The sequence below is a fragment of the Panicum virgatum genome, chromosome 5N (assembly GCF_016808335.1).
Source record: "Panicum virgatum strain AP13 chromosome 5N, P.virgatum_v5, whole genome shotgun sequence".
Classification (NCBI taxonomy): Eukaryota; Viridiplantae; Streptophyta; class Magnoliopsida; order Poales; family Poaceae; genus Panicum; species Panicum virgatum.
The window spans coordinates 61963851-61987012 of NC_053149.1; the positions used below are offsets into that span (position 1 = coordinate 61963851).

At 45.7% G+C, this 23162-nt stretch overlaps 1 protein-coding gene and 1 long non-coding RNA gene across 2 annotated transcripts; one reads left to right on the forward strand and one right to left on the reverse strand.

The window, feature by feature from the left end:
- Nucleotides 1–728: 728 nt before the first annotated feature.
- On the reverse strand, nt 729–18037 carry LOC120675038 (zinc finger MYM-type protein 1-like). The gene is made up of 4 exons (XM_039956127.1): nt 17930–18037; nt 17737–17841; nt 1386–2244; nt 729–733 (listed from the first exon to the last, which is right to left on the reverse strand). Exons 1-4 carry the CDS (start codon nt 18035–18037, stop codon nt 729–731), a joined length of 1077 nt encoding a protein of 358 aa, XP_039812061.1.
- A 238-nt stretch (nt 18038–18275) lies between these two features.
- Nucleotides 18276–22411, forward strand: LOC120675976. Its single transcript, XR_005675559.1, has 3 exons — nt 18276–19091; nt 19202–19289; nt 21754–22411. It is a non-coding gene; the product is annotated as an uncharacterized LOC120675976 (long non-coding RNA).
- Nucleotides 22412–23162: the final 751 nt, after the last annotated feature.

Genomic DNA, 23162 nt, shown 5'->3' on the forward strand with positions numbered 1-23162 from the left:
CCGTCGTGCAGCGCGATGGAGACGCCCGAGACCTCTCGGTAGTGGTTGCACTCGGTGAGTGCCTTCTGCACACGCGAGATGTCCACCATCGTCGCCGCCCCGCTCGCTCACTCCCTTGCGCCCTCCTGCCGTCACCTCCTCGAGTAGCACGAGATGGGAAGGAGGAGGAGATTGGAGGAGGGTAGGGAAGGGGGTGGACACGCTACTAGTAATAATGTGTTCTATAATGGTCGGCTGAGGTACAAATAAAGGGAGATCCTACATTACATGCAGAGAGCTAATCTAGGATGACACCTACGCCCCCGGGGGAGTGGAGGCAGTGGCGGAACTGGGGACAAAATTAAGAGGGGTCAGATAAACATATAAGTGGTTCAAAATTTGGTAATTTGTCCCAATTTTTCATTATCCACACAAGCATACACTAGCTAGCAAACTATAGTAATAAATCACGCAATGGCAATATAGAAAAGCAAATAATTTGTAAAAGTGATCAATATATCTTACTTGTTCATTTAAATCTCACAGCACGATTCTTCACCATATTGAAAGCATCGATAATCTCACAGCACGATTCTTCATTGCAACCTCTCTTTCAATATAGAGTACCAAGCAATTTCTTAAAAATTCATCTTCAATCTTGTTTCATCGCCTAGTCTTATTAATTTTCATTGCTGAAAATGCGCGTTCTGTAGTTGCAGTTGAAACTGGTAAAGTAAGAACAAGGCGAATCAACCTACACATGAAAAAAGCGATATTACTAATTGATGTTATAATTTTCTAGTTAAGTAACTAAGTATCAATAATATAAAATAAGAGCACACCTGTGAATCAAATGATAATCATCTGCTTTTTTAGTTTCTACAAGTCGACGACAAAGATTAGCTACACTTGTCAAATCTTGAAATTTTGGATTGGTAGGTACATCAAGCTCATAATGGCGTAGTTGACATCTCAAGTTGGCTCTCTCTTGTTCTAAGAAATCAGCAGGATAGAACTTTTAAGCTAGAGAGCACACTTTATCAATGTTGAATGAACTGAATGAATCCCTTGGATCCAAAGATGTACACAAAATGAGAAGCTCTGTTGCTTGTTCACTGAATCTGCAATTCAACTCTTGTGCTTGATGATCTATAGCAACAGTGAAGATATCATATCTATAGTGATGCCCAACTGTAGTCTCATTGGGTGCCCAAGATCTAATAAAATCTGCATATAAGTCTTTCATATCTGGACAAACAATCCCTTGTTTCAAACAAAAAGATGTCACATCACTAATAATCTATTAACTAGATTATTAGCAATATCCTTGAGCACAAAGTATGTAAGTTTGTACAACCTTAAAAGACTGCAAATGGAGTCATAATGAGAGCTCCGCCTAGTCTCACCTGCCTGCTTTAAAGTTCCAATTCGGTTAGCTCCACTTCCAGTTTCTAGCTCCCCAAGATCAATAAGATTTTCCATTTCAGCTATTTGATAGGCACTCAAATCATCATTTCTCTTACTAGAAGACACAACAGTGTTGACAACAAAACTAAGATGATAAAGAAAAATAGAAACCTCTGGCATTTCCTTAGATGCAGCAACAAGAGCTAATTGTAATTGATGAGCAAAACAATGGACATAATATGCATAAGGACAATCTGCAAGAATTTTTGCTTGTAGCCCATTCCACTCTCCACGCATGTTACTAGCACCATCATACCCTTGTCCTCGAATATTTTGAACATCCAATTTATGGCTAGCTAATAAAGAGCATATCTCTTTCTTAAGTGTTGCAGATGTTGTATCATGAACATGAGCAATATCAAGAAAGCGTTCTCGAATGAATCCCTCTTTATCAACAAAATGAACAACAAGTGTCATTTGTTCTCTAGCATATTCATCTCTAGATTCATCAACAATCAAGCAAAATTTTGCATCACCAATCTCATCATGAATTAACTTTTGGGTTTTAGAAGCTATAATATCAAGGATTTCTTTTTGAATCAGCAGTGAGGTGTACTTTGCATTACCTAGGACAACTGCCTTGACCTTGTCATCATATTCAGCTAGAAGTTGTACCATCTCAAGAAAGTTGCTTTGGTTATTTGAATCTGCAGATTCATCATGTCCACAAAAAGCACAAGCTTGGAATGGTAACCACTGGACAGTGTCTATTATCACTCTTAGTCGAAGCCTATTCCACTTGACATCTTCAGTTGATTGCTTCACGACCATCCTTTTAAGCTGCCCACTTGGTTGATTCTTCAAATTATTATAGCATGTAACATTATGACTATGAGTAGAGTTAGCATCTTTTCCCATGTGAGATATGAATGCACAATCCTTTCCTTTCACCTTTTTCCAATTATTGAAACCCTTCACTGTAAACACATCTGATCCTGCCTTTCCTGATGGTTTCTTTGAAAATAAATAGCAAGGAAAGCAAAATACCGCATCTTTTGTAGGAGAGTATTCTAACCAAGGAAACTCTTTGAACCAATGTAATTGAAAGCACCGTTGATTAGATTTGGGACCAGAATATGGGTACTTATCCTTCAAAAATTGAAATAGGCCATGCATGATATATATTCTGCGAGCTTGATCTTGTTCATCAAGAGGATAGTCCCAAATTTGACAGCATAAACCAGGATCACGTTCTACAATCAGAACACTAGCATCTGAATTTAATCTCTGAACTTCGGGTGGAGCTGGAGCTAGATCCTCTACCTCTTCTAATTCATTTTCTACTAATTGAGGATTTTGATGGACCGTATCATTATCATTTTGCTCTTCTACATGTGCCTTCTTGTAGAAAGAAAAAAGTGTAACATTTTTTAAGGCACATTGTTTTCCTACAAGGTTTTTCGCATGATTTCATCAAAAAATTCTATGCTATTTTGAGATAATATAATTTAGAGGATCTTACTTACATTAGTTTCAGTTGGAGGAGAAAGGTGCTCAGTGTTTGTGTTTCCCTTCATTAGCGCTCGACGTCGACAGCCGGCGGCTGCGTGGTTGTGTGCTTCAGTGCTTGGCGCCTTGGCTGCTTCCCATCGCGGACTCGCGAGCGTCGCTCGTCGGCCTGTGGCGCAGTGGCATTGGCGTCCCGTCGGCCGGATGCGGGATGCGGCCACACGCCACGCGAGACGTCGGGGAGGTCAGGAGACAGGAGCTGGAGAGTTGGAGAGGCGGCAGAAATCCTATTGCAAACGAAATGTCGCCAGTACTGAATGCCTATCGACCTGACCTAGCCCTGGTTACTGGGCTTCAATTTTCATGGGCTAGGGATGTCGAGCTGGGCCTGGGGGGTACTAAAAAAATTTTGTTGGGGGGGGGGTGCGCTCCCCTCCCCTGCCAGTTCCGCCACTGAGTGGAGGAGGAGCGGCGGAGGCGATCCGGGAGCGGAGGAGGAGGAGCGGCGGCGGTGATCACCGGTGGCTGAGGAGGAGGTGCGGTGGCGTCTGGTTCGTCGAACGAAAAGCAGAGGATGAAGAAAACTGTGAAAAACACCACCATGAGAACAAATGAGAGCCCAACAATAACGTAAACCATGATCTTCCACACATCCATTAGTCTCGCACTCTGAGTCGGGGCGAACGTTCGCTTGTTTTATAGAGAGGGCACAATATGTTAAGCGACAAAAAAAGTTAATTGCATATCAGAATAATGCGATACTGTACTGCACTTGTTGCCGCTTGTCACGTGTACTCCAGTGTGGAAAAAGCGAATACTATGCAGCCACCCCCTCTCATCATGAGTTCACATTGCGACTGCTGACTGCATGCCAAAAACTCATCAGTCATCATTCATCAAATACAGCTACACGGGTCGGCACCCGTGCCCCAGTCGTAGAACCGCCCAAATAAAACCGGCTTAAGTGCAATAATTATTATCTTAAACTTAATCCATAGCTCATTGCACTCAAACGGCATACCCGGACAGCCTGCTATAACCAAGATCGGCTACACTGGAAGTCTCGCACGAAGACGAGCACAGATGATTACAAGAAACAAGGATTTTCAACTTGATTTACAACAGCAGTTCAAAATAGAAATTACTAAATTAATTTACAACAAGAGTTTACAAACCAGGTTTACAACTCAAACCACAGAGTTTCAAACACAGGGGAAGTAAAACATAGTTTCAAATACAATACAGTAACTAACGATGACGAAGAAAAGGTGAGCTTCACATCTAGCCCACTGATGTGAAGTCACCCCGCTAGCTTCACGGAGAGGACGGGACCCACTCGACAGTCCAGCCCGGAGGGAGAGGTTGACCAATCCATGACGCGCAAATTTCTTCAAAGTCCTCTGGAACACAGTCTGTTTAAAATGTTACAACCACAAGTGTTGGCGTTTCTTACGCTCAATAGAATATGGATTCCGCAAGCGCACAGAATCACCGCTGTAGCACTTCACCTTGGAGTATTCCAGAGTATCATATATTTCCTCAGGAAAGCACTATGGTTAAAGAGTATCGAAGAATCGAATGACAAACTTTACTAAAGATATCAACCGACTAACTTAGTGGGGGTAAGCCTGATATGATAGGATAAGATAATGGCCAACGATGACCGTCTGACACAAGAGACTCTAATCCTTAGAGAGGTAAGCAGCTGGGAGGACAACGAGCGGGAAAGATTGCTAAAACACTTCTAAACTATCGAGCTAGCCTCTCTAGACTAAACCTTACTTCTAACTAGTTATCGGGAACCTAGAGCTTACTTCGGCGGTTGGAAAAGGAAGGACTTCAAAAAGGGATGAGAGGGGAGTCCAACGGCAACCTGCAACTACTGCTATGAAAATACCCGAACGTGGTGGACTACAAAGGACGGATAGGGCTGTCATCACCTACCGACTACCACAACAGTTCCGTGGGGTGGAACATAGGCCTAGTGGAACACACTTTCTAGTTAACACTAAGCCCAAACACCATGTTCGTACTCGGTGTTAGGATTTCTCTTGTCGCGAATAAGAGAAATCCCCCTCAACCTAGAGCACTAACTTGAGATACTCTAGTCCGGGCGAGAAAATCCGTAAGGTAAGATCCCGATAAACAAGATAGATACAAAGCCTAAGCTAGAGAATTACTTCCACACACAAGTAAGATAACTTGGAAAGGTAAATAAATGCGGAAAGTAATGCTGACTCGAAAAGATAAAGAAGATTACTTAAATTGATAAATATCAAAGGAAAAGATACAAGAGCTTATACCGACTTCCGGTGACGACTCCAGAATCCCGAGACAAGCTCGACTCGACTCTAACTCCCAGACTACCTAACCTATTCTAGAAACTAAAAGTGAGAAGAGAGAACTCCTTTAGTGTGTGTTAAGAGTGAGGGTGTTGTCTATTTATAGTGCTCCAAGGTCGATATTCGGGCTAGCGTCAGTTGCACACAATTGTGGCGGTTGTGCTTAACTTCCACACCAAAACTGAGCTTGAGACGCCACAAAGTGGGGCCGGCCGGCCTCTCCTAGGCCAGTCGGCCTGGGGATCCCGCCATCTGGCCACCTACTTTTTGTGAACGGCTTGGATTGTCTCCTGGAGGTCGGTGGAAGAGGATTGGGTCTAAAGCACGTGATTGGTAGGCCGGCCGGCCTGGGTTTGGCTCCTCTCGGCCCTCTGTTTCACCGATGCATCAATCAGTGGTTGCACATTCTTGCTCAAAGCGGTTTTGGTCTTGAAACTGCTTTTGGACACTAAAAGTGGACCCAACCTTCCATTGCTCAAGCCTTTCGGTCTTTGTTTGTGAATTTGGACGAAACCAAATTGGATTGGCTTGGATTTGTGCTCATGATCACTTTGGCAAAGTTTCGTGGCATGGTATGCTGAGGTGCCAAGCCGGCCGGCCTAGGGTAGGCCGGTCGGCCTGGTATTTTGTCCATTATTCCTGATTTTTGGTACACTAGTTCCTGCAACCACAACTCATCCAAAACTTGTTGCACTTGTTAGAAATAAGCAAAATATGTATGGAACATGGTGTAAAGCTCATGTTATTCCCGAGAAGTTAACGGTCAAAATAGGAAATAATGGCCGTCAACAACAAGCTTGAGTACTCTACTACTCAGCAAGGCTTACCCGACTATTGGTATATACTTAGCCGACTCTTAATATGCAAGGCTCTTTGGTTCTGTAGCTCTTTTGCTGAAAAGATGCTAATACTGGATCTTTACTTTCAGTATTTTAGCCCAAATTAAGTTAGTAGCTATAAGCTAGGTTTGCCTATTTCTCTAGAGCAAACATGATTGAACATAATAAGTTATCACATTCATAAGTCCAACTTCAATCTTTCTGTCCTTTTAATCTTTACTACGATGCGACTCATCGACCAAGGCTCTCATATCCGCGAGTCATGGCGAATCGATCCGATTTAACCTTGCAAGGGGGACCTAACTCACACACCAAGTGCAACTCTGTCGGGTCACATCGAGCAACTGTTCCCATAATTACCTCAAAGTCTGACTCGTGGCCGCAAACACTCGGATGATGAGTCCCACATGTGCGAACACCCAGTAAACCCGTGCACAACAACATCATCCGCCCCTCACCCCCACACCAGAGTAGCGGGTAGGGAGTCAGATTTTGTTGCAATTAGGTAATTAGCTTACCGGTTTCGACTACCTCCTACTTCCGGCATGTGGTTAGTACTGTTCAATCCTCAGTCAAAGGGACAACAACAGTACGGTCCTCAATCGACACAGGCGGAGGTTTAGTTTTTCTTAATGTCATGATCACGTCCAAATCCTCTCCGCCTGGTCTCCATTTTCATTCTCATAGGATTCTTTCTTAAACAACCTTGAAGTAACAAACCCTATATCTCGCGGGTGACAGGAAATCACCCGTCTTCTACCGGATCCTAATTAAGCATAGCAGTTCTATCGATCCAACAAACTAGTAAGACACCAGGTAAAAGAGATTATGCATCTATGGTCCCAATCAATTCCTTGAACGTAAATGCGCAATACTTTAGATATAACATGACATAATTATAAGTAAGGGATATGCTCCGGGGCTTGCCTTGCAAGTCAGTAGGGTTAGTGACTTCTTCTGGAGTTTGCTCAACGGCTTCTCCCTGCTGTCGACCTTCTACTGGAGGCTCCTGAACCGGCTCGGCAATCAGCTCGTAAGCGACCTCGGGTTCAGCGTCTACAGAAAAAGAATGATGCCATGCATGAGATTTATAAAAAGACACTATGCAATGCAATGTAGTACTAATACAAGAATGCATGGACAAAACCGATAAAGAGCAGCCTTAACTATGGTTCAAAGGGATGGTTCAGTGCTGAAATGGATTCTTGGTTTCTAATGCCTTTTAGCCTGAAGTGTCTCCATCACAAAGAAGACTAGAGACACCTTGATTACCTCAGGCTCAATTCCATGTATAAAAGAGTGGTTCCAGACCTCAGCAACTATTATACAAGAGTAAGCAAAACCAACAAGCAAAAGTGATGAAACTAGTTGAAACATGGCTCAATCAAATAGAACATGAAATTATGAAGCTAATGCAACTGGTTTTGCCTTTTTTGCATTTTCTTACGATTTTCTATGAATTTTGAAAGTTCAGCACACATAAAAGAACAGCCCACCGGTTACCACGAGCGGCCAGACCGCTCCCCTGGGCGGCGCTCGCCAAAACAGAGCACCGCTCACTGCGACTGCCCGGCGGCGGCGTTCCCGCCGGCAAGGGTGGAGCGGCGGCAAGCGGCAGCCTGGAATGCGTCCAGCAGGGGCAGGCGGCACCCATGCGCATGGCAGCGTTGTGGGAGCTCGTCCCAGAACAGAGGACGACGAGCGGGCGGGGGCCAGCGGCGGTGAGCCGCGTTCCCGGCAGTTGCGGCGCACAAACTCGAAGGAAAAGAGATCGGGGAGATGGAGTAGGGCACGGGGAAGCTCATTGAGACCTTGATTCGAGCCGGGAGAAGGCGGAGGAGGGACATCAACGAGAAGGGCGGAGCTCGGTGCTAGGGCTAATGGCAGCTGGCGGCGGCGGACTCGATTCCGGCCGGGGAAGGGGTCGGTCGGGCTCGAGAAGGGGTTGTGGAGGTGCGGGGTGAGGGGAATCAACTCTCAGGCGGTTTGGGGCATGAAGAACGGCGACGGAGGATGGCCGGCGCGGCGAGCGGCGGCGCACTGGCAGCTCCGCTTCGTGCGAGCTCGAGGACAGAAACGGGGTAGAAGGGGACGAGATTAGCTCGAACGGGATGACGGTGCTTAAGCGGCGGCAGCCCCAACGACATGGTGACGCGTGGCGTCACTGGCGGCGGTGCCGCCGTGCACCGGTCTGACCGGAGCTCACCGCCAGTCAGACCGGTCCCCGTCCAGCAACCTCCAACATTTTCTGATTCAAACTTCCACTGCCCAAAACTCGATTTTTTCTAATAGAACTTGAAATTTGACCAAAATAAGAGTTGTAGAGGAAGACTGATTCTACAACTTTGCTATTGGGCGAAAATTGATTTGAAGCTCAGTTAAAGGAGGAAAACTTGAACCAACTAGCTAAGAAGGAGCATACCAAGGAAGATTAAAACTGTGCTAACAACTTTCTTAAGCTCATGATTAATGGATTAAGCACAAAATTAGCACCAGGGTGTCACATGTCACAGCCCCCGGCGGGCCTCGGCGGCAGGAGGCCCTCCAGCGGCCGCCCGCGAGTGCGCCGTGCCCGCCGGCCCTGTGCGCACCTGTGCTGGTGCGCGGCCGGGCTCCTCCGGAACCACGCGGCTGTTTGAAGCTATACATGGCCAAATGGGCCGCTCGAGCACGGCACAGCCCTAGCACGGCGAGGCACGGCACGCCGGGGCATGACGGCGTTGCAGTGCTGTGCCCATTAAGCGGGCTGTGCCCGTGCTCGAGCCGCGTGCCACGATTGTGGCCCAAGCACAGCACTGGACCTAGCACAAGCCTGGCACTAGCCCGATCAGTGACGGGCCAGACCGTTCTTGGGCCGTGTTTTTTCAGTCCGTGCCAGTGCCAGCCCATCGGCCCTGGCCCATTTGGCCAACTATATCTGCAGCTGCTGGTGCATTCCACGGATTCAAAATTTCTCATCTTCTCATGTTGCGTATCAGGCTCCTGCACTTCTCAGATTCAAAATTTCACATCTTATCATGTTGCTAGCATGTTTGGAGTTATAGATTTACTGCTCCTACACATACAATTCAGTCAGTAAAAAAGGGAGATGTACTAGGAAACAGGATTCAGTCATGCTGTTGCAGAAAGGCCGTTTCATCCCAACGTTCATTTTCTGTCGTAACAAATGGCATTTGCTTTCACGGCCTTTTGTCAGCGACGCACATGTGAATCATTGCAAGATATGAACTCATAAAAGGCAATTGTCAGTGCGGCGTGGGACGGCGTCGGAAGACGGCGCTTGCGGCACCATCATCGTGGGATAGCTTGGCTTGCAGCGGACCGTGGCGAGTTGCTCAGCTTTGCTCGGCAACTCCGGTGTGGTACATCGTCGAAAGATGGCGCAAGCGACAACTTGGCTTGCTAGTATGGCGGCGGAGGCTCTTGCGTGGGTGGCGCAACGAGATGCAGTCGTTCGGCGGGCACGGCTTAGCTGTTTGATGGGGATCTTGAAATACGGGGCAACACCATTTATCATCCTGATGGCGACTTAAGGAACTTATCCGCGACATGGAGTACTGTGGCGGACGTGACGAGGCCCCCGTGTGCGGTATCTTCTGCATGGCGACGAGAGCGAGGAGGAGGTCCAGCGGCAGGTGTGGCGAGGCCCCTGTGCGTTGTGTCTTCGCGGTGGTGAAGGCGAGACAGCCTGCGAGAGGTCCGGATTCGATGGTTTTCACTCTGTCAGATGGTGTTTGCTGGGGCAGCGGCACTATGGCGACAGGTCCTGCATAGCGGTGGCCTTCTTGGCGTGGTGCGGTATGTTTTTCTTGACTTCTTATCGACGCGGGATCGTGTTTCGACGGCGACTTTCTAGGTAGGAGGAGGTTGGTTGTCGTGGCAACTTGACTTACTCGGCCGCCGTGGCTCTGCAGTTTTGAGTGTTCACCTGTGTTGATGCTCCAATCCAACCGGGTGAGAGTTGAGGTGTGGTGTTTCTCGGGAGAGTCGAGTTGTGGAGTTCCCCGTGTTGACGTCCCAATCCAATCGGGTGTATTTTCTTTTTTTCGTTTCTTTTCTTTTTCCTGCCTATGGTCTCCCAGGACTGTAGTTTTGTATTCTTCTACTATATCAATAGAAACTCGCACTATCTTGTACGGTTCGTTCAAAAAAAATAAAAGGCAACAACAGGCAGGACAAGTTACCTTTTTTACTTTTGTTTCTTTTGATTGCAATTCAAAAAGCATGACGCAAGCAGACACGTCACACTAGTGTTTGAGTACTGCCCAACTTTATAGGCTGGATATTGTGAATCTGCCCAACTCTATAGGCTGGATATTGTGAATCTGCCCAACTCTATAGGCTGGATATTGTGAATCTGCCCAACTCTAAGAGGGTGTTTAGTTGGTGAAAAAGTTTGGGTTTTGGTACTGTAACACATTTCGTTGTTTTTTGGCAATTAATGTCCAATCATGAACTAATTAGGCTCAAAAGATTCGTCTCGTATGAATTAGTTAAACTATATAATTAATTATTTTTTCAATTACATTTAATGTTCCATGTATGTGTTTGAAAATTCGATGTGACGGATACTGTAGGAACTTTTTTGGGAACTAAACGCCTCCTTAATGTTAGAATAGTCTTTGAGTACCGAAATTTGATACACAATTGAAGAATTATGTGAGATCTATATCTCATTAATTCTTACTAGTTGTGTGATTAATGTCAGAATAGTCCTTGATTCTATCCTGCACTATGACTCCAGGAGTAGATCAAATTCTAACAATGTTTTCTTACTGAGTTGATGTTGGGATATTAATATGTTCTTAGATTCGTCTTTTATTTACAAGCAAACTATGCAATTAGTTTTTTATTTCGTCTAGATTTAATATTTCATGCATGTGCCGCATATATTCAATATGATAGTTTTGGAATTTTGAATTTTACATCTAAACCAGGCTCAAATGGTCCGGAATGGCGAGTGCTACATCTTTACTTTTGACTAGTGATTGTGTAGCCTTGGATTATGGGGGTCGATTAAAAAAGAAGAATCTGCAGGGCCGATTATTGTAGGGCAAGCTCCAGGGGAGTGTGTGGTGTCGTGTACATTCGTGTAACTTTTGTTGTTACATGGGTTGGGTTGTCTATCATCGATGCCACCTTTGAGACCGTGCTCAATGCTAGTTTATGGCCGGTCTGTACATGCAGTATATATGGTATGCTTTTTTTTTGCGAAAGTATATATGGTATGCTTTGTGCTTTGTTGATCTTCACTTGCTCTTTCTTTTGTCGTCGATCTGTCACCGCCTTATCAACTTACGATAGCGATGTGTGTGGTGTGGTGTGGTGTCAAGAATTTCCCTATCTTTTTCAAGAAGCTTTACGAGGCACAGCGCTTTTGCACAAAGGTGAATTGTTCTGATGTTCTCGCGGGGCCAGCTATAGAATGTTTCGACCCAACAATTTTTTTGTGTGGGCCGCCATGGGCGGAACTGGTGTAGCATGAGCCGAGTCCACAGAACCAACTAGGCCGTTTTTAGCCCACGATCAACATGGCCCAGTAAACACGTTGGGACGGCCTTTACTACCTGAATTGGGCAGGTCGCTGGCGAAATCTAGTGCTGGGCTGCTGGCAAGGTGAATTGCTTGCTGAATAAATTTTGCTGAAGGGTTCTTATGCTGTTGATATCTCTATCTACGATTTATGCACCAAACCGGGGCATTTTATAGGGCCACGTCATCTGTTTTTATCTCTAGTGTTGGATGAAAACTAACGTCATTGAACGCTTCAACGTGGCTTGTATATACCGGCACTTCTAAAGCCTTCCTGCTGCTTCTTCGCGTCCCTGCCGCCGTCGCATTCGGAGCGCTCACGAAATCTCCCGTCAAACAAAGAGGCCAATCATCACATCCTGGATGCTCCGCCGGCCGATGGTACCGCGACGGTCCACCTGCGCCGGGCAGCTCCGTCCGGTGGCACGCTTGCTCGGCCCGCAACGACAGTCCGGCAGGCGCAGGGGTCCGGGATGGCTCCGCCGGCCGACGGCAGCGAGCCCCTCCGCCTGGCAATGCCCTCCACTGACTGCTCTAGCAGGTGCGTACGTCGGGCAGCTCCGTCCCACCGCTCGCGTGCCCGGCCGTTGCATCGGGCACGCGCCGCCACCCACAACCTGCTCAAAAGTCTGTCCGCTTGGGTCGCCGCACGGCTGCTCCCTGCCTAATCCCTGCTGCTCACCAGACATTGCGCCGTGCTCCTCCCAGGCTCCCACCGAGCAGCCTCTGATGCTGCAGCGCACTGTTCATCCTAAGCTGCTCTCTCCTCGACGAGTCAATTAGCTAGCATTGTTAATCTCGGCAGCACGCAATTATTAATCATATTGGAAGACCAAACAATATTTTATCATTGGTGCATTTATCTGTATTCTCATTTCAGTTTCACTTAACTTATGTATATAAACCTGATTTGTATCATTGCACATCGAAGGAAAATTTCTCCAATTATAGCCTAAGAATACTAAATACTTAGATATGGAGTTTGCTAATGTTCTGACAGGCTGATCAGAAAAACAGAGAAAAAAACATGGGTAAATTTGCTGGCCTTGTATTTGATCCCACAACTATGATTATTAATGAGTGCCCACCAGTCAGATTTCTATATGTGGTGCTATGCAATTTCCATTGCTTCAATTTCAGTACTTATTACAAAAAATCTTCCGACAGCCCTGAACATATGTAAGAACCATACAACACTATACATGTTGAAATGACAGCTTACAAGATACCTACTATCTTTTAGGAAGAAAGATTAATATTTGTAAGTGGCATTTAAGTACCTACTGACTTGCTTTTGTTTTACTGATCAACCACCTAATTGAAGATCAAAGCTGCCAGGCACTTGGAGGCGTTTTCTATTCAGCTAATTGCTCTTGCAACCTGGAAGCAAGCAATTTATTTATGCAATACGAGTACATTTTTAGCTTCAGCTGCAAGAGAGTATTCTTCCCAGAATATCTCTGTGAAAGGGGCTAACTGCTATCTTCCCATATTTGCTTGCAAGCTCACAGCTGGTTGATGCTGTCTGCATGCAGATAGCATAAATGCAGTTTCTCTCTGATGTTATATATGCTGACAAACTAGCCAGCACTGTAGGACAAATAGCTGGTATGTTAAACATACCAGCAATTGTGGATCATTACAATAGTGTGGGACAGATAGCTGGTAAATCATTTTAGATGCTCGTAACTCACACCATTTATAATGGTTTATAAAAAGGACCTATAACTACCTCATTTCACCAAACGAGATAAGAAAAAAGTGAGGGCCATCTGCACATAAGCAGACCACACACTGGCCATGCGCGGTAACGTCGCGACCATTTCTAGTGTCACTTGATTTCAGGATCAAATAGTGCCCAAAGCTGAAGTCAGGGCATTGCGGTATGGCGCTTGGTCTGTGATCCAAGCCAACAGTGTAGCCGCCCAAACTTCAGGCAGCTGTTTTTTTTAGCTGTTAGTTTTGGTGAGCCGAGTCTAGCACGCTGCTGTGAAGCAGTGAAGGTCGAGTCCGCCATGTCGTATTTAGGGGAGATTGTTAGGAATAAATCCGCCATGGCTTGCTCACGGTGGTGTGTGTTTCTGTGATTCTCTGTGCGCCGCCCAGCGTGTGTGTCCGCGGCGTGTGCGGTGCGTGCGTGCGTCGCGTCGTGTTCGTGCATGTGTGTGCCAGCAGGGAGGATGCCGGCGACGTCGGGCGAGGGTGCGTGCGTCGTGTGATCAAGTCTTAGGCCCCGTTCGGTTGGCAAAAAGTTTGCTATAGTAACCGTGACATCGAATTTTCGGACACATGCATGAAACATTAAATTTAGATGAAAAAATAACTAATTATAGAGCCTAACTGATTAGCACGAGATAAATCTTTTAAGACTAATTAGTTCATGATTGGACATTATTTTTCAAATAACAACGAAATGTACTGCAATAACTTTTCACCCCAAAATCGCGAACTGAACAGGGCCTTAGAAAGTCTGGTGTGTGTGGCGCGCGCCGTGCGGAGGAAGCCGCCATGACCGTGTCGTGGTCATGGCCGAGCGCGTTCCGCGGGTCATGGCGCAACGCACGGCGTTGGAGTCGTGTTCCCCTACTCCACAATGGTTATGTTTGGTTCCTCGGCGCTAAACTTTAGCACGAAGGAATCTTCCATACATGAAGTACTAAATAAAATTTATTTGTAATTTTTTTTCATATATACGCACAACTTTTCGAGACAAATCTAATGAACCAAGTTTCATCATAATTGGCTACAGTGATGCTACAATAAGTATCCTCTAATCATATGGTCAAAGATCTCATTGAATTTGTCTCACGAATTAGCGTAAGGGTTATGGAGTTGGCTTTTAAACTATCTTTATTTAATATATTTAATTAGTGGTCAAAATTATGAACAGTAACCCGTGCTAAAAGACCCGACAGGGCCAATGTCGTTTTTGCCGAGTCTAGTGCCAAGAAACAGGAGAAATAGGCTCCGGGTGTGTTTAGATCCCACAAAAACTCCAAACTTTCCATCACATCTCCATCACATCGAAACATTAAATATAGTAAATGACTCATGCATGGAGTACTAAATGTAGATAAATAAAAAAATTAATTGCATAGTTTTGATGTACGTTGCGAGACGAATCTTTTGAGACTAATTAGGTCATGGTGGGACAATATTTACCACAAACAAACGAAAAGTGCTACAGTGTCCGATATGACTTTTTCTTCCATCTTTTCTAGGGATCTAAACACAACCTCCGTAGCATTCGTCGCCGACAAATCCACTGTTTATCTTTCGCCTCGAGCATAGTACTCCCTCCGTTCCAAAATAATTGCATATCTAGAGTTTGAAATTTGTCCAACAAAAAATTGCTATTTTAACCTAACTACCATAAAAGATAAGAGTATTCGGAGTCTTTTTACCCAAAAAAATAAGATAGTATCTGAATTTTTCTCTCAAAAGATAAAAAGTATTTTTATAATTTTAATCATACATTGATTTACGTGTTCAGTCTTAGAATTGTATTTATTTTGAGACAAAGGAAGTATTGAATTGGGCTGCAGGTTTTGTCTATTGGGCTGAAGCCGAACGTCGCCACGTACCCCGTGTGAAATCTCTATGGCGCTGCAGCTCCGTCTCAGCTCGGCTCGCCCGGCTCACCTCCTTATCATCCGGAGTGGCTCAGTTTCCCCATCTGCGGAGCACCCTCCCCGTCGCCGGCCACTACCACCTCCTCCCCGCCAGGGCGCGCGAGTGGCTCAGCTTCCCCATCTGCGGACCACCCTCCCCATCGCCGGCCACTACCGCCTCCTCCCCGCCAGGCCGCGCCGAGGATCTCGTCGTGAAGCCACCGTGGATCCCCATCGCCAGAGCACCCGCAGATCCCCATCGCCGGAGGTGCCGCGTCCCCTGCTCCCGGCGGTGCCCCCCGCCGCCGCGCGCCTAAGCTGCCCTCCCCGTGGCCGGATTTGCTTGCCGCCGGTGGGATTGGTTCGTCAACCTCAGCGCATCTGAGTACCCGACACCCGCTCGTCACCCAGGACGGTAATAGTGTTTGTGCGGCCGCTCGTCACCTCAGCGATGATTTGTAGTCTGAAAGTAGAAGCCAATTATATTCATGGTCTGGGTATATGTTCAGTCGTAACAAGTGTTCTTTATTTTCGGCGTGGCAACAGAGCTTCAGAACTTTCAGTGTGAAAACATAGATTCAGACTAAGGTACGGGACACCAAGACCAAGATTAAGAAAGAAAGGCGGAGTGTTTAATCCATATCACTAACTGCTCGATAAGTTTACCTATAGAAATACATTTTACTTTTGAATTCGCATTGGTCATTAAAATATAAATATAAGCTTATTTAAAGATTCAGAAAATACTAATGCAGTGTTAGGTCATATTGGGGGTGCAAACTTAGGCTTTTGTCATTGTTCGTAGTTTGGAGAATGCACAATGAGATGAATGTACCCCAAGACAAATTAGACAAACTTAGGCAGAATATATTGTGATGGCAAAATATAAACTCCATTCATATTGTAGACTCTAAGAGCATGTTTGCACAATAAACCTACAAGATGTACTTGACAATTTAAACAATCTAAATTATAGGATACAAAGTATAAAAGTAAATATAATAGTATACATACCTATGCATTCAAACATCCGGCAAGAGCATGTAATGGCCGAGTCTTCAGAATTGAATACAACTGTTGCTCCACGATCAGATTCCATATACTTAACAAAGAATGTAGAGGTTGCCCCTGCAGCTTGCAACAATTCACAAGACAATGTAAATTATTTTTTAAATTCTTCCTCAAACTCTGAATACATTCTCCTTGTATATGATTCTGCTGCAGTTTTTAACATAGGTAGATTTGGAATGTAGCAAACTGGGGTCTTTCGACGTGATTTAAAATCAGCATCCAACTCATTTGACCTTAGACTAACTGCAACATTCTCACATTCTGCAAGGAGCTCGGAAAGACCTAATTTCCTACGGAATCTTTTCTTGAAGACAGTATTCATACCTTAGCCCACTTTGCCCTCAAAGCATATAGGTTTGACATCCATGCGTTATTCTCAAGGTTATATTTAGCCAGCAATTCATTCCATTTCTCTATAAAGTAAGTCTCTGATCTGTCTTCATAGATACATCTTTTGAAATCTGCTAGAAACTTGTTTTCTGACTTGTCCTCCGACTTGTTATTTGATTTGTCCTCCGACTTGTCATCCGACTTGTTCTCTGATGCATGAATTACATGGGCAAGATACTTAGCAGCATTTAAGTAAATATGCCACAAACAAAGACGGTGCCTTGTATCTGGGAATACAAAAGCAATTGCTGCTGTCATTGCCGCATATTGATCTGTGAAAATTGTGCTTGGGTGTTTTCCTGACATTGCTGTTAGAAAGGTCTCAAAAAGCCAAACAAATGATTCAATAGTCTCATTAAATAGAAGTGCACACCCAAAAATTATTGTCTGTTTGTGATGGTTGGTGCCAAGAATCGGAGCAAAAGGCATTTCAAATTTATTAGTTTGAAATGTGGTGTCAAATGACACAGCATCACCAAAGCACTTGTAATCCATGATAGACTGACCATCTGCACAAAAGAAATTTGCTATACGACCATCTTCCTTGTCCACCTAAATGGCATAGAAAAATGTAGGATCCTGTAACTGCTTATTTCTCATATATTCAGATAATGTTTGCGCATCATTGGCTTCTAAGTAATGTCTACGCTCACGACCAATCTCATTTTCGCAATCCATCTTAGAAAATGGCATTTTGTCTTCCCCTTCATAAAACTCCTTCATGACCTCAAAAATTTGGGATGGCTTCATTCCTGCTTGCCGTATTTGCCCAATTAATTTCCGGTCTGCCTCTGTAACCTCTCGTTGGGACCTCAGCTTATGTGACTTACTTGGAGTAGCAAGATAATGGTTGTGCTCTAGCACCACCTTTTGCATTGTCCAAACCCCCTCTCTGCTGATACTAAACTGAGCGTGAGCATCACAACCTGTCCTTGTAATATCCTTTTGTGATGACTCATTTTCTCGATATCCTTGGCTACTGCAAACTAGATGTTTCTGACGTAAACTACCATCTAGGCGGCGCTTTGTCTTGCTCTTTCTAACGCTGAAGCCAACCTTTCCGGCATAGGTGTTGTACATCTTAAAAGCCTTATCCTCGGATTCAAAACTCATTCCAACTTCAGGTGTGATCATATTTTTTCCAGATTTATCAACCACCTCCTGCACATATCAATTGTCAATTAAAGGTGTACTATCACAAGATAAAATTATATATATTCAGTCAAATCTGTTACTTATATTTTTCTACCTCATTAGATACTTCATTTTCCACTGATCCAACATGTGTTATTTGTTGTTCCCCTTCTCCACAATCGCCACCAACAGCATCAATTTGTAGTGAATGTGGATCCTCCATGAACGCTTGCCACGGAGGCTGCTAATATTCTTCATAGACAACAAACAACTAAATCATTCACACATGGAGCATATAATATGTAAATCTATATCGCTCGAAGAAAGGGAGCCCATCCGGCGCTCGGCGCGTCCTTGCTGCACACCTGTTCTCCATGCGTCGCTGGCAGCCATCCGTACTTCGCGTTGGTCGTACGCGATGCGAGGAACATGCCGCGGGAGTCCTCCTTGTCCGGTGAGCTAATCGTGTTTGCCTGGTTCATCTTTTTGCGCCCTCTCCCTCCCTTCTCTCTCTCCCTCTTCCTTCCCCCACCACGCCGCCACTCTTCCGCCACCGGCTTGCCCTCCTCGAGCTCCACCCCGTGGCGCGGACCACGAAGCTCGTGGCGGAGGTCGAGGACGCGGCGCGACCCCCTCCTCCTGCCCAGCAGCGCGCGGAGGGAGCAGCTGCGGCCCGCCTCGGTTCATCCGCCTCGCCGGCCGGCAGCTCCTCTCCCGCGGCGGTCCAGCCTGGAGGCGAGGCGGCGGCAGCATCAGGCCCGCGGCAAGGAGGAGCGGGGCGCGAAGGAGGAGCAGCAGCGGTGGTCTGTGCCTGCTCCTCCCGTGTCCATGGTCGGGGCGGCCGGCGTAGGCGAGCGGCGTGCAGGGGATGGCTCGGCTTGCTACTTCTCCGCCGTTGCGTCCATGGCTGGCAGCGGTGCGGGCGGATCTCTATCCAAATCAGACGCAATTACTCCTATGGCGCTAGCAGGCAGCAGCTGGCTCTGTTCGGCCGGACGGACGCGGAGAAGAGAGAGGTAGGTCGTGCAAAAGGCGGAGCGCCACGACGAAGCTGTCGGAGCTGCGGTCCTCCTTCCGCTTCCGCCCCAACAGGCCGCAGCGGCCGCGGCCCTCTACATGCTCTGCACGGTGGCGGGCCCGTCTCCAGCAAATGAATCATCTGCAGCAATCCCGTCGTTGCGGATTCCCGTCGCGGCTCCCCTGCTAGCTAGACTGCTAGAGGCTGGTCCTTCACGTGAGCAACCTCTTGCAACAGCTACTCGGCTACGTCTCCGCTCGTGAGCAATCTTCATATCCTATGAAATTCTTTCTGTATACCCTTTTGTTTCCCCAGATTGATCTGCAATTCCTACCTACAGCCTTTTGTGTGCTCATGATTTTCCTGCAGGTCTGTCAACCATATGTGCTCGACCATTCAGCTATTCCCAATGAGGCATCTCTGTGGGTGATGAATACATTTAATAGCAAAAGGAAAGGTGATAACCTACAACTATTTCATCATTTTCCCAATGTTGAATAGTATCTTATTACCAACATGATACAGATATGTTCATCTTCCTTTTCTAAGATTCTCAAATCAGTTTCTTTTTAATTAACCAAGGAGGTATTTGGCAAGTTTTGCTACTCTGAAACCAACCATAAATCTGGCACCTGCGCACCTCAACTCTTATACTTTTCATATCACCTCATATAAATCATCTTTGACTTTGCTGCCAATATTGAAAAATCATCTGGATAGTTTTGGCTACATCTTAATGCTAAACAGGGTACATTGTTTACCTACAGAAGCTATTTAGTTCACTGTTATTAGGTTTGTAAATTTTATTCCCCATCATGTTGCTTTCATCCCTGTAGCTTTATTTACCTCTGTTTGGCCACATGGGCCATGGACAATCAATTTACCCAAGAGAAAATTACAGTGTGTAGTTCAGTAGACCCTGCAATGATTTTAACTTATTAGAAATTCCATATACTCTTTTCTTTATTAAAAAATAAAGAACATTTCAGAATATACTAAATGTTCTAAGGTACTCTATCTTTCAGATCTTTGTGGTATTCAATGTTCCGAAGTAGCCAAGATAGTAAAAAGATTACATGTCTAATTAAGTTACATGCCTATACTCAGTGTTCTAATTTGCTCTACCTCAAATTAGTATGTATTTTAGTATACTAGAATTTCATAGGATAGGAGTACAATCAGTTTAGATTGAGCATACTCAGATGTTTTTTTCCTTTAAAATTTCATAGGATAGGAAGGTACAATCAGATTGACTCTTTTCTCATTTCCTCTTTTATATTTTGTAGTATTCTGTTGCCCCATGACAGTATCAAATTATTTTTTAAAGCATTGAATATGTGTTATTTCTCAAGGCACCTACAAGGTATCAACCACATATAACTATGTGCACATTTTGTCGGTGTATAGACCCGGCGGCCTAGCACCAACTAGTGAATGCGCTGCGTATCCTATCTCTCGATGGTTGATGCAAGAGCTAACACGGTGACACGAGGGTTTATTCTGGTTCTGGCCGAGGGGGTCGTACGTCCAGCAAGGGGTGCGAGCACCGTATTATCCCGCACCGGAGTGCTTGTGTAAATCTATATCACTCGAAGAAAGGGTGGCCATCCATCGTTTGGCGCATGCTAGCTCGGCACGTAGCTCCTGCGTCGTGCTGGCGCCCATCGGTAGGTTGCGTCCGTCCTAAGCACCGTTGAAGGACAATCCATCGAGGAGTCCGGAGCAAGGCCAACGCGTCGTCGTTGCCAGTCAAACAAATGGCCTTTACCTGGTTCACCTTGCTTCTCGTGCCATCGTCTCTCTGCGCCGTCGCTGGCCTTGCTGGCCTTCGTTGCTCAACGCTATGGCTCAAACCCATGATCGACTTCCTCTGCCCGCCATGAGGAAAGCAGACCGCCACCGCAAACACGACCGCAACAACTAGCGGAGGTAAAAAGATGCTAGAGCATGATTGTAGAGTCTCGCTTGAATGCGAGCCTGCGCTTCTTCCTCCCTCTACTGAGCCGCACGCCCCATCCCAGATCCCGTCCTTCCTGAAGCCGCCTCCTCCTCCCCTCGCCTTTCACCTCTCCACTCTGAGAAAGCATCCTTCGTTGAGCTCAAGTCCCATGCGGCCATGCCGTCGCCCTCCCCTCTATTCGGCCTGCCGCATTTATCGACATCAAATCCATTTTTTTTGCGGCGTCAGCATAAGGCAAGCAGGACGACAGTTGGGAGACCCTCTCTCTCTCTCTCTCTCTGGCTGAGACATCTTTCCCGCACACTCTTTTTTTTTAGTATGCAAATTAATTTGGGCACGGATCTTGCCGTTTTGCAAGCATCTATTGTCTTGCGAGAGGTGTTCTTTCCCTTAGATGTAGGGATCATATCAAACAAGCTGCTTAAGGTCCTTACTTATTACTATCTAATATACTGTCAGTTTTTGTATGAACCTTGCTCAAACTGCATCTGAGAACTTTAGTAGCGACCTGATAAGGTCTGTGCTGCTTAATATCTGATATGCGTTCTGCATGAGGCCATGAGCCTCCTATTCAACAAATTTGAGAACATGGATGAACCTCTCTGTTCAATATAATGTATCAAAGAACATGCTGAGTATTGGTGCCTATTTTGGATTACAATATGTAGCTTTCCAACCGAGTGATAAGGCACTGAGATAATGCTTGGGTTTTCCATTGTGTCTTCATGAGAAATAATTTGCTCATTATACCTCTTTTGCCAAGTAACGTTTGAGCCTTTGTTCCCATGATATTATTGCTATAATCAGCAGTTAATATTCAGAGCTGTATGTGGAGTGTGGCTGCATTAGCCAGCTTTATCAAATTCACTGACAGTAATTTTAAATAGCGACTTTTGTTGCTATCTTTTATCCATTTCTTCTGCTCCTATTTTAATTGTACCTTTTTTTCTTTTATTTGCAGGATCAGATCTGCCATTATAAAATATTTCCACTACAAACTGCAGAGTACTTGAACATTTGATTTCCCTTCTGACATTGCAATTACAAATAGGTTCCTATACTTCTGCATAACAAATAGAAGTACAAAATGCATAGCTATATTTCTGAAGATATCAGTAAATAAACTAGCAGAGAAAACTTTATTTCCAAATTAAAATTATACATGATTAGGCTTACCAGTTTATTCATAGAGCAAAGTGTAACATGTTGGTGCATTTTTTAACCTAACTTGAAATACATGACACATGTTCTATGATACCCAAAGTTACATGACTTCTGATTAGTGGATCAGATTGGTAACTGTGTCATAACATGTAATTAATGGTTTTTTTTCTAAATTGGTTTCTACTGCAATCATTTTATGCTGTTAATAATCATAGAACTGTATTGTCATTTACATGCTTGGCTGAAAGTTATGGTAGACAACCTACCAAATTAAAATATTCTCAGAGTAGCAGTCATAGGGAGACATGACATTCATAAATTTTTCTAATAACATAGGTCTGCGGTTATATGGTATCCCAGAGGCTGTAAAAGAATCAAATATGGATATGTGATAGGGCTGGACTTCAAAATTATGAGTATGATCTATTGCAGTCAGGTTTCTGTCGTGCAACAAATATACACAGCTCCGTCTTTTAATTTGGCACTTACCTATCATAAATAATAAATCATGGGCCCAGTTTAACCAATCACCTGCATATAACAAACCAGGCCTTGAACACGTCGAACTTAACTTCACGGAAATTTACCATCACCTTGCTCCAGTGACGACGCCTACAACTACAGTTGCCATGTCACAATTATATACGCACATTACATGCAGGCGCGGCGTTAGCGCGCCAACTTTCCTAGTTAATCTACATTAGGGAGCGATCATGAGGACGAGCAGCAGTTACCTGAGAATCGACTACAGCGGAGCAGCGTGCGTGCGATCTAGTAGGGCTTCACCGCGCCGCGTGGGTGCGATCCAGTAGGGCTTCGCCGCGACGCGTCTGTGCGAACGCCCCCACCGACGTTGCTCGGCACCTGATGTTCATCCCCATCGCCAGACGCCGCCGCATCTCCTATTCCCCTGCGCCCGCCCCTGCACCGCGAGCTGGTCGCCGCACGACCACCTGCCGCTGCACCGGGCCGGCCTCCCCCTCCCCCGGCCGGCCACCCTCTTCGGCGCCCACGGCTGACTCTGCCCGGCGGAGCTCCCGCGCGCCGGAGCCCTCGCCGCCGAGCACCCGAGGCCTCGCTGCCGGCCGCCGCGGCCCCGAATTTCTGAGCGCCGCGTTTGCCATCACCGCGAAGAGGCGGAGCCGGGCAGTGCCTATACGAAGAAGCCGAGCCGCGCCGATCTGTCTGCTTGAAGACGCCGAGCCG